The sequence below is a fragment of the Hippoglossus stenolepis genome, chromosome 20 (assembly GCF_022539355.2).
Source record: "Hippoglossus stenolepis isolate QCI-W04-F060 chromosome 20, HSTE1.2, whole genome shotgun sequence".
NCBI classification, from domain to species: domain Eukaryota; kingdom Metazoa; phylum Chordata; class Actinopteri; order Pleuronectiformes; family Pleuronectidae; genus Hippoglossus; species Hippoglossus stenolepis.
In genome coordinates, this window is record NC_061502.1 from 5,796,174 (window position 1) to 5,807,979 (window position 11,806).

Sequence of the window (11,806 nt, forward strand, 5' to 3'; positions counted from 1 at the left end):
ACCACCTTGAAGGACTGTCTGTGTATTTTGGTGTTGCTTTTTGGATCTATGAATTGTCTCCTGGGCTCTCATGCCCCTGTCAAAGTCCCTGGGATCATATTTTCCCATTTTGATGTTTGGTGTTACCTGATGCTCCTGACCTGTATATACATGCTGCTGTGCATTGCACTGCAGACACGGGACTGGGTGACTGGATATCTGTGTGAATATGATACACAGGGAAGGGCTGGAGCATGTTATTACTATTTAAATGTGGTATTGTTTATTTGAACTACTTATTAAACTGAAGTTCAATCTATAAAAATGTAACCAATTTTCCTTGCACTGGTCAGGCCTCTGGAGTAACAATACCCTTTAATGATCATTTTAATACATTACTATTGTTTTTCATGCATTCATTTTATTTAATATCAAACATGTGAATTAAGAAATTATTTACGAACAAAAAAATCGAACTTAATGATTTAATCTACATATTCGAAAAGGAGTGAGAGGAAGTACACAGTTATTTAATCTCACCCCTTTTCCATAAGACATTAATTAATAATGATATTATACTGAACCAGCTTCCTATATATCTTTACATATGTTGTTTACCTGTGCTCTAAATTGTATAACATGTACAAAAAATGTAAAGAAAACTATTTCGGTATAATAAGTAAAAAATAATAATAACACAACAATAATAATAATGTGCTCTTATTATTGTTATTTATATAAATAAATATTACAAATTAATTTGAATAATTAATTGCTAATAACTAACTCATATGTGCATCGCTATTTGCGGCTTTCCGGATTTAAACGCCATTACCCAGCCTGCCTCGCGCTGCTCAGTCCCCGCTCGCGCAGGAAGCCTCGCGGTACTTGCGGTGTGACCCTGCCCTATGTCTCGCGCACTCGCAGCTCCATCGCTCAGTATATAAAGCGGGACCTCGACGGAAGGAGGACGGCTGGGGAGTCGCAGCCCGGGACTGTAAATAAGACCGAGAAAACTGTGTGTTATTTACAAAAGTGATGCCGGCTGTTTGAAAACTCCGCTCCCAGTTGTTTTAACTCGTTTTTGATCATTTTTGGCTCTAAATCTCGCCAAGCTCCGTGTGGTCTTTACACTACGCGTATAATGGCGAGCTCGGCTAACTCGAACCCAGTGGTAAGGATCAATCTCTCAGGATTGTCAGCGGGGGGAAAAACGGGGTAAAGTTAACGGAGCAGCCGTCCACCAACTGCTGTTTATGTATAAAACTGAAATCTGCTTTAACCAAACACTTCACCGTGGCGCCAAATAAAACCAAAGACTTAACGTGCAGTCATTCGGCCATTTTAATCAGTTTTTAGAGACAGCTTTTCAGATTAAAACAAGCTAGTAGAGGCTAGTAACGCAAAAAAAAAAAAAAGAAGAGATATAGCGTTTCTTTTCTGTAAAACAGAACGTGGGGGGAAATGGTGGATTATAAGTCATATTTTATTTTTTAAGTTCCGTTAGTGCTGTTTGTCAGGCTCGATTACTCAGGAGTTGTTTGAATTAGCGTTCAGAGTAAACATGGGGCTTCAGGTTATTTACTGTTTGTGCTGTTACTTCACTTGGTCGGGACTCGTGTCGACGAGGAGCACGGGTGGCGACAGGACGGCTTGTAGATGTGAGCTAGGCTGGTTAAACTGTGCATAATTCTTTTAAAATACAACATGTACGCAAAGCACCTTGTCATCATCCACCGCGAATGAATGAATGAAGCTTGTGTTTGGGAGACCAAAAAAAAATTAAAAAAAATGTCCTTTAGTCGAAAGTCGTCAGTTCATTGTCCACCATTCCACGCCCAGAAGGCAGAGGCTAGCCGCCCAAAACCTCCACTTTTACCCGTCTCATGTCCGATATTATCCCGCTCCTGGCGACAAGGCCACCCTGCTTTAACCAGAGCCGAGCACCATGAGATAAAACCCCGAGGATCTCCTCCACATGACTCGGTCACAGAACGAGCGCGCTGCCTCGCCGCTCCGTAAAATGGCTTCCTCGTCTCCCGTTCTCTCCGGCTCTGGCCCTCCTCCTTTCCGCCGCCTGGTTTTATACGGCCATCTTGGCTCTCTAATATAGACTGCCCGGGATGGGAAGGCGCTCCGCGACGCTACGTCACCGGCTTCCACATATAAACACCAGACCGGGCCTTAAATAGTGGAGAACAGCCGGGGCCGAGGGAGAGGGAGGGAGGCAGAGACCGAGGGCCGTGCTGCGGACACCGGGACACACACACACTGCGGTGCGGGGAACGCAGCGTGGTGGCCCGCTTAGCTTTTTACACTGTGCCGCTTTGTGCTGGTGCTGAACCAAGACTGACGTGGGCCTTTTAAATGTTGTATATTTGTGGTTGTAGGCCCCCTCGTATCTCGCTGTATCCCCACATACATCTGGTTCATATGGATTACTACAGGAACACACCTCGGGCTGAAGATAAATCCCAGGGATTGTATTACAGTGGACAAGTTTTAGAGTTGCACCATTTATTCAAAATATTATTGTGGATGTATTGTGACAGCTGTCATGTGCTGGCATGGTTTTTTTGGGGGGTGAAATGTTTCAATTTTGTTTTACATCAGACACCATAATATCCACGTTAAAGATGCTCCCTATTGTTAAACATGGCTCACACATGCATTGACAATGTGGTAACGACTGTTTTCTCTCCTGTTCCTCTAAGCCTAAATTATACAAGTCTGTGATTGAGGATGTGATCAACGAGGTGCGAGAGCTGTTCCTGGACGAGGGAGTGGACGAGCAAGTTCTTCTGGAGCTGAAAACGGTAACTGTCACTCATCACTCATCACGCGTCATTGTTCCTGCGTACAACCACTACAGAAGAAATGTCGCTCGTGCAGAGGTGTGTCAAAATCAGAGTGTGGTGTCGAGCTTCGCCACGACGTAAATAGCTACAGGGCCGTTCAGATCTGGTATAAACAAGTGTTCAGAGCCAAGCACAGGCCTGAACGTACCCAAATGCGTCCTGAGATCCGATCACTCAAACCACATTCACATGTGGTCTAGACGCATGTGGCCACATTCTCCTCACTGTGCGGAAGTCAATTGGTCTTGGGCCTCATGTGAAGCACTGCTCACTCTGTGGACGTCCCCTGTCCCTCTAAAGCTTTATATTAAATCATATCTAGTTGTATGCTTGTCAGTGACCATACATTGATTTGTTTGTGGTCACCGCCGCTATATCACCACACAGTGATTTATAATTTTCTTAAATGGCTAAAATTGTTCCTTTTATTCATTCATCCCATCCTGATTCCGCTCTCTCTGGCTCATTCTCGTCCACAGACACTCAAACACTATTACATCGGACACATCTGTGAACTCATACTGGATAAAATCCACATTTGGTTTTAGCAAACACAAATGATGTGAAAGTGCTCTATAGATTAAGTTATTATTATGTGTATTTAGGAGTAACCTTGATGTTTTGTTTTTATTTTTACTTGGCATCGCAAAGTTATTTACAGTTGGGAAGATTGGGTTTGATGAATGATATTCAACCAGTTCAGAAAAATCTACAGCAACAACTTACTGCTCATTTTCACAAAATTCATTACCTTGTTTTCACAACACTGGGTTAAAAGACAGCTTCTTGACAAGTGATGACCTTCTGCTCCATGCTTCAGCTATGGGAGAACAAACTGTTGCAGTCCAAGGCAGTGGAGGGCTTCCATACCGAGGAGCAGGCAGCCTTACAGGCCGCGCAGCTGCAGCTGCAGCAGCAGCAACAGCAGCAGCAGCAGCAACAGCAGCATCATCAGGTTCAGCACGTCCAACAGGTGCAGCACGTCCAGCATGTGACGCAGACTGCACAGACCCAGCAAGTCATCCTGCCGCCCCAGCAGCAGCAAGGTGGGTCCGCACCGGCACCACCACTCATGTTTAAATACAAACAACCTCTGCCCGTGTCATTTCTGCACATTGTAAACACAGCAATGTGAAGGTCATATACAGCTTTACATTATTTATCCACCTTTCACAAGTAAACCCCTTTGACAGAATTTGATACTTCATAACTGAACTTATCATGAATACCTTAGATTTTAAGAGACAGTAGGGGTTCAACCAAATATTTACAGATTTTGTTAATATCTCTTGCTTTTTAAAATGCATTTGTTCTGTAGATATTATTATACATTTTTGGATGTGTGTTATGGTTTAAGTGAAATGTGTTTGTCTTCACAGCTCCCCAGCAGCAAGTCATTGTTCAGGATCCCAAGATTCTGCAGCATATGAGTGCAACAGGGATGGTAAGTAGATAATGCTAGATAAAGTAGATAAATAATAAATGACAGCTTTGGGCTTAACACACACAAGAAAAACTGTGAGAGTAATTACTGTACATCCCAACAAAGTGTGACAGAGTAGTGTAAAAACTAATGTAACAGGAGAAGTAAACCAAAGACCATACTATAGACAAGTTGGAGGTAGCTGTTTTTGATCAGCAGTGAGCAAACGTGCAGCATTTGGAACAAGTCTAGCTGATCCACCTGCACACAAACTTGCTTTGTTGCTGTAAAAAGGCACCAAATTACAGTCTTATGTTGTCTTCTAAAAAAAAAAACTACTAACACCGTAATTCAAAATTATGAAAAACATTCTCACTCAGTTACTGAATAGCCTACCAAGAAGAAGAAGAAGTTAAAGGATCTCAATGCGTCTTTTCTTCAGAGCAGAATGACTGGTGTAGTAACAGAGAAGTCAAAAGCAGTGGAAGGACCTTTAGAGTTGCTAAGTACCTGGGATTACAGTTGAGATAAAGCCAACAGTAATACATCCTCTTACACACTCCTGTTGTGTCTGTGACAAACAAACCTTTAAACACAATGGTATGTCAACCCTTTCCTTCCATGATGGTTAACAGATGGTTCAGCAAACCATCTGTTAATGTCAAGTCTACCATCTGTGCTCTTACTCATTTTGTTCTCTCTCAATTCTGAAACAAACACTTTCAGCTCTTTTTTCATAATTTTAAACGCTCACTATCAAACCATGAAGATAAAATGAATGAACATAAAAATGTAAATGTTGCTTTTATCACATCAGCCAAGGCAACATGAATAGTGGAATTGTGAAGTGGTTGCGCTGTATTTAATTGATGTTTACAGTTCTTTAGAGAAGCGTTAAGGTAAATACCTCCTGTGTGTTTTTCATACATCTATAGAGCATTTACACCTCGACAACCATACAACTTAAACAGTCTTAATTGCCACATTGATGAATCCAAACCTGTAGGCCATAGTTATGTATATTATTTAGCCTCAGGACCAAATGCTGCGTGAATCTGTATCTCTGCGTGTGTGTTCGTGTATGTACGTGTGTCTACGTGTTCCTCACTGCCTGCATGCGTATTCTCTTATTCTCCACTAGAGTGCAGCAGCTACCGCAGCAACGCTTGCTTTGCCTACAGGGGTCACCCCATACCAACAGCTCATCACCAGCCAAGGTAAAACGCTCACACTGGCATTTCTGCTCATCATGTTGTGTGTCAGGGTTTTCCCCATAACAAAACGCTCCCATCTCTTTCTGTCCCACACACATGGTAAACACACACACAAAACATACCAATTACCTTGCTAAGCTAGCTAAGTTATCAAGTCTAGTATCTCTAGGGCTCCAGTAGCAGCACACACAGTTTTGCGACAGAAATAAGATATGAAGTCGAGGCTTCTTGCCCCTGGGGTTTCTGAAGACCAAGACCACGGTCGCCCCGAGCCATTTGAACTGCCAGCATAGGCAGTCGACGCAGAGACAGCTGGGGCTAAACCGTGTGCGTGGGGCGAAGTGGTGCTGCTGTGGGCAGAGGCCGCTTTCTCAGCCAGCGTTTCAAATGGTGTGTGTTTGTGAGAGAGACAGCTGAGGGGCAGGAGAGGATGTGGGATGTCTCTGATTTGTAGATAATGTGGTGGGTTAGTTTCAACGTTGATCTTCACTGAGCGCCACTTTTCAGATTCCCACTCATTCCTGTCGGGGGGGGTATTAAAGGGTATTTTTCAAATATACGTGAATGTCATGATGTAGAGACATCCCAAATAGTTGAAGCTATGTGAACATTGGCCACGCAAGGTCCAAGATGGTTTGAAAGACTAGTTATGAGCCATGTTTAATCCATCCGTGTTTCGATGTCTCTTAGGTCAGATCCTGCAGGTTGTCCGTGCTCCCAATGGGGCTCAGTACCTCATCCAGCAACCCCAGCAGCAGATCCTCCTGCAGCAGCAGATGCAGCCTGGTGGTGTGCAGGCACCGGTCATACAACAGGTAGTCCTATCACACAAGGATGGACATCTAGCTGTGGTAAAAGGAGTGAAAGCCTTAAAACTGAACTTTAAGTTTACTTTGCTTGCTGGAAGTGCCACACAACTGCATGTACCACGTTTGTCTGTGGTTTTCAGATAGCTACTGTCAACTTAAAGTATACTTAGATCAGCCACAGCATTACGAGCGACTGGTTTTGAAAGTTGTGGCTGATCCATGTATGTCTGTGGCCTGTTTTGAAAGAGTTTATTCTGATGTGATTTTGTAGTCTCGGTCATTTTCCATGGCTTCATGGCTCATCTTAGTCCAAAAAAATACACCATCCGCCACAACATTAAAAGAAGTTACATCTTTTAATGCTGATCAGTGTATAATAATTGTCATTCTGCGTCTAATCAGTCCATAACTCTGTCCATGACACATGAGGTTAGATGAAGCCAGCAGTTGCATAGCTGTGGCTCCTCTGGCAATCAAGCAGTAGGAGAAATGTGGAAATATGGTCAAAGAAATGCCAAGAAAAATATGAAATAATTCTGGGAAATCAGTCGGCTCACGTCTTTTCTCTGAAGTACCCTATTGTACGTTACTCCATTACACCAGAAATGGCTCAATTAAGTTGAATACATCAATTACTACTGTGCTTTTCTTCAACTAGTGCTACTAATTGAAAATTGTGCCAAACACACCAATTGGAATTGGGCATTGCTTGCATTTTATTTATGAATGTCGATGTAAAAGCTTCTATAAAATGTGGACTCCTCTCATGAACTTTGAATCCAGGTCCTGGCTCCTCTGCAGGGAGGAATGCCCCAGCAAACAGGAGTCATCATCCAGCCTCAGCAGATTGTGTTGGCTTCAAACAAAGTCCAAGGCAACACACAGGTAAGCACCTCTCCTTTTCCTTTTACTGCTCTTATCTGGAGTATTGAGTATCATTTGTTTCTCTCTAATACACTAGGTCTGTGTATTGGCAAGCGAGCTCACAATACAATATGTATCACAATACATGGTGACGAGATATATATATATATTGTGATACGATACAAAATAATGCATATTGTTAAAATACAACTTAATAGTCTAATATGTACTTCATGTTTTAGCAAAACTCAGAACAAATTGTGCAAAACCCCCCGCTCAGCCATACAAGGCGCTATTTCAAGCTGACGAACTCTCCAACCTCCCCACACACAGCGCAGAGTGTCATTTCGGAAACATTTAGCCCGTCTTAAGGGAAAATCATGGTCGAGGCGTTCTTTTTATAGCATTACAGTTTCAAATTTTATAGAAAATAAGGACAAAACCTCATCTACGGACAAGTTTTCTTTTTTTTAGTGCTTTAGGGAAAATATTTGCGTTGCGTAGTGTAACTGAACAAACTGAAATATAATGTACTTGCCATAAACCTCACAGTGCATATTGTGCCCCTTCACTGCTATCCACCACTTTCATGGAAAATATTATTGTGAAAATCATTTGTATCTATATGTTTGCACAGCCCTGTAATACACTGTGCCGCTTTTTCACCATGTTTTTCAGCGTTGTAAACTTTTAATCTTGTCATTTTATTGATGGAAATATAGAAGTGTATTCTAATTCTAAAGTATGATTAAGCTTGTTAAAAAACGCACAGGAAACCTGCTGTAAATTTGTGTTTTTTTACAGAATATACGACAATCATATTGACAGTTTTCTTTCTCCATCCCCTCTTTCCCGTCAGGTGATGCAGGCAACACCTATGGTACAGCAGCCCGGTCAGGCAGCAGTTCAGGTTCAGCAGGTCCAGGGTGCAGCTGCACCACAGGCCCAACCCCAGCAGCAGGCCCAGCAGCAGGCCCAGGCTCAGCCCCAGGCACAGCCTCCCATGATGCTGCAGGTGGACGGAGCCGGAGACACCTCATCAGAGGAGGATGAAGACGAGGAGGAGGAGTATGATGAAGATGAAGAGGAGGAGAAGGAAAAGGATGGAGGAGAGGACGGACAGGTTGAGGAGGTGGGCACAAGAGGAAATCTTTATAAAAAAACAAGTCATATTTTATACTATTTTTTTTTAATGGCTGCTTAAATCTTTAGTGGTGAGGTTTTGCTGAAATAGTTAAAAGTATTTTGTATTTTGACTGTGGCAGCTCGCTATTGTTTAATTTATCCCTCCAGTTTTACAATGATTAACACATTTTAAAAACCTAAATAATGTAACACATCCCTGACTTGGTGTTTTGCGTTGCTTTATAGTGGAGATGTGTGCACAACGTCTGTCTGTTTTCTCTTTCTCACACAAACACATTGACGCGTCTGTCATAGTTGGACTGGGCATCAGCAGAACTGGGAGAAACCCTGCGGTGTCAATGGGACTGTCAAAAAAAATCCATAAAGTTTTACCATACTTAGCAGGAAGGCAGCACTCTCCATTACATCGGTAGTTTCAGTTTTAGCTTTTCATTATCCCGCAACATGCATGCAGTTTGACAAAAGGTAAACTGGTCAATATTACATTTTGTGCTCATTTGTTAAATAAGGTCATTTCATGATATTATCATTTTATCAGATTAGAATAAATATGGATCTTTCACTTTTACTTTCAAAAGAGTCATTGTTTTGATGTGCAAAGGACCAGATGCCCTTTTAAAGTCGTGTCCACCTTCTGTAGGACAAAAAACATTGTTCAACTTGTTGGTTTTGTTTATTTGTCAGGAGCCACTGAACAGTGAGGATGATGTCAGTGATGAGGAGGACCAGGAATTGTTTGATACAGAGAATGTAGTTGTGTGCCAATATGACAAGGTAAGAAATGATCTATTCTATTGTATAACGACACTATATAACCCCGCCAGCCTGTGTGTGTATAGATTTACAGAGATGCATTGTTTCTAAATGCCTTCTCATGGTATATCCGTGTATTGTGTCCTAACGACATGAAGATAGAAATTCTTTGTTTTAATATTTTTCTACTTGATGACAGCTTGGGAAACAACTGAAAATATAAAATAAAAGTTATGATCAGTGTAGGTTTATGGCACAAAAAACACTTAAATCATCAATTTAAGCTTAATAAAACATTGTCAGATAGGGTTGTAAGAGAAGTTAGGATGTGTTGCCTATATTATAATGTCTTCAAAAAGGCTGTGTCAACCTTTTTTCTGCCTTATTTACTGTCCTGAGTCCCTAAAACACAGTCCGTACGATTTTAGGTGAAAGGGATCTATTGGCAAAAAATTGTATATGAAAAATCCTGGTCATGTTTTCACCAGTGTGTAATCATCTAAATTGTACGAATTGTTGTTTTCTTTACCCCAGAATGAGCCCTTTATATCTAAATACTTTATATTTACATCAGGAGCACGTCCTCTCTACGGACGCCGCCATGTTTTTTTCAGTAGTCTAAACTGGACAAACTAAACACTTTTTGAATTTTTATGACAACTGAAGGCTACCACAGGTTCTCTCTCATGTTTGGAGGGTGAGGTGAGGGGTATTCAACTGCAACATGCAACTTCACCACTAGATGTCCCTACATTCTACACACTGAACCTTTAATTAAGTCAGTCTGCTGTTTGAAATGCGATCTTTTCTTTGCGCGTTGCACTTGTCACCCGCTGTGCCCATGGGCTAAAGACATTACAGCCTGTGTCCACTTTAAACTGAAACAGTGTCCATCTGTCCTCGACGCCCACGACATTAATGCCTTTAACCTCTGCTCCCCAGATTCACAGAAGTAAGAACAAATGGAAATTCCACCTGAAGGATGGGATCATGAATCTGAACGGGAAAGACTATGTCTTCTCCAAAGCCATTGGGGATGCTGAATGGTGAAGTAGAAAAACAAAGCTACAGGAGCAGGAACTCTGTAACTCCTGCTATCCAGTTAACAGACACAGTATCCTTCCATATCCTGTGACTGGATTCATTTCAGGAAACTTCGTCTGAGTCTTTGAGAACTCTGACAAACCCAAAGGACTGTGAGGGTACTGTAAAAAAGAATGGGTGTTGTCAAAAAACACTCGACAAGCTTCGCCGTATGAGAAACCTACAGGGGAAGGAAAAGCCTGTGAGCAGAGCGTGGTTTCTCCATTTTTTTCTTCCTCTTCCAGGCTTCTCTACCTTTTTGCTGAGAGAATTCACATAACTTTGGAAAGCAAGCATTTCACAACGTACAGGTGTAGTGGACCAGGGTGACGTGGCCTGCCCTGTCGCAGAAGGTCAGAGGTCATTCATTATCACCCCGTAGATGAGAATCACCTTCATAATGCACTGTAGTCGGTTGACTGGATTGACTCGTGTCTACTTTTAAGTCCAAACTTAGTGCCACCAGTCAAGATCGCTGCCTTTAGAACGGCCAGAATCAACCTTTTGGCTTCGAAAATCTTTTGTTCTTTCAATTCTGTCACAATTCATGTTATGAAAATGGTGCTCCAGAGTGTTTTTATGTACTTTAACCACATGTTATTGTTTTAAACATTTTTTTTAAAACTATGTTCAATGAAGTGTTCAGACAATGAAATATCATTAATCTCCAAGTAACTTAATAGTTGCGTGAAGGCATTTTTAAAAATCTTAGGGAGCGCAGAATCCCCCAAAAGTTTTTTTTTCTTTGTCTGCCTCTCTGGAGCTTCATTCCATCTTTATCTCAAAACGTAAAACAAAGAAAAGATCAGGCACCAAGTTCATTTAAGAATTGTACAAAAAGAGTTTGTCCCCTTGGTGTATCTTCTCTGCTCTTATTTTAGTTATCTGCAGCCGTCTGAAGATTTGCACTGTCAGTTTATCAATGTGTAGTGAAATCAGTCGAGTTAATCAATAACCACAGCGTGCTCTGTTCTGTCCAGTTGTCCGTGTGAGAGCGTGAGAGATGGTGAGCATCAGCACAGGCATGTGTTGAGTGTTCATGTGTGTATGAAGATTTGTGTGCGTTGTCACCGCTTTTCTCTGGAAATGTGTTTTTTCTTGCACACCCCATAATCCCAATTCTTTTGCCTACCTGTTGTTTCTGGTGGGGCAGGGGGTGGTCCTGTTGTGTTTTTCTCTATTTATTCCTGAAGGTTCATGAAATGTTCTATTTTTTGAAAAAGGTTGGAAAGCCGCACCAAACTGTGCTCTTATAATCTAATAAGTGTTCCTTTTTTTTTTCTGTTACGCGACGCTGTGTTCCAAATTTCTTCGTCCACCATATGTTCTCCTGTGCTTTCATTTTATTCATGATTTTTAAAATGAGAATATTTTCTATCAAAGTCAGTTTAACGCGGGGCCTGTGTGTTTCTCTGCAGTTTGTTTTTAGTGCCCCTGTTGCAGCAATTTGAAATAAAGTATGTGTTTTTTGATTATTGTGTGGATTTGGTCGTTGGATTCTAAAGAAACCACATTGTTACGAAGGAAACACTGAAGAGGTAAATGATGTAGAACTGAAATTTGAATATAATGAGATTTTTGTACATTTTTGACAAATTGGGCTTAATTGGAGTAGACTTTCTTTTATTTTTTCCCACTGACAAACCTAATTGCATCTATTTTGTTTTGTGGACCATA

At 41.5% G+C, this 11,806-nt stretch overlaps 1 protein-coding gene across 2 annotated transcripts; it reads left to right on the top strand.

The window, feature by feature from the left end:
• Positions 1 to 908: 908 nt before the first annotated feature.
• gtf2a1 (general transcription factor IIA, 1) lies at positions 909 to 11,602 on the top strand. 2 transcript variants are annotated; one of them, XM_035143833.2, is made up of 10 exons: positions 909 to 1,153; positions 2,694 to 2,795; positions 3,658 to 3,883; positions 4,217 to 4,281; positions 5,402 to 5,477; positions 6,165 to 6,325; positions 7,067 to 7,168; positions 8,007 to 8,279; positions 8,978 to 9,067; positions 9,989 to 11,602. In XM_035143833.2, exons 1-10 carry the CDS (start codon positions 1,124 to 1,126, stop codon positions 10,094 to 10,096), a joined length of 1,233 nt encoding a protein of 410 aa, XP_034999724.1. In that variant the 5' UTR covers positions 909 to 1,123; the 3' UTR covers positions 10,097 to 11,602. The 2 variants fall into 2 exon arrangements, with proteins under 2 accessions (XP_034999724.1, XP_034999725.1); XM_035143834.2 differs by having other exon boundaries at positions 910 to 1,153; positions 6,165 to 6,289.
• The last annotated feature ends 204 nt before the right edge of the window (positions 11,603 to 11,806 follow it).

Bases quoted from the DNA above. Each gene is read 5' to 3' on its own strand.
- gtf2a1 (XM_035143833.2), top strand. From the start codon at position 1,124: ATGGCGAGCTCGGCTAACTCGAACCCAGTG. The intron at 2,796-3,657 runs GTAACTGTCACT...TCCATGCTTCAG, and splicing joins TTCTTCTGGAGCTGAAAACG to CTATGGGAGAACAAACTGTT. The intron at 9,068-9,988 runs GTAAGAAATGAT...TCTGCTCCCCAG, and splicing joins TTGTGTGCCAATATGACAAG to ATTCACAGAAGTAAGAACAA.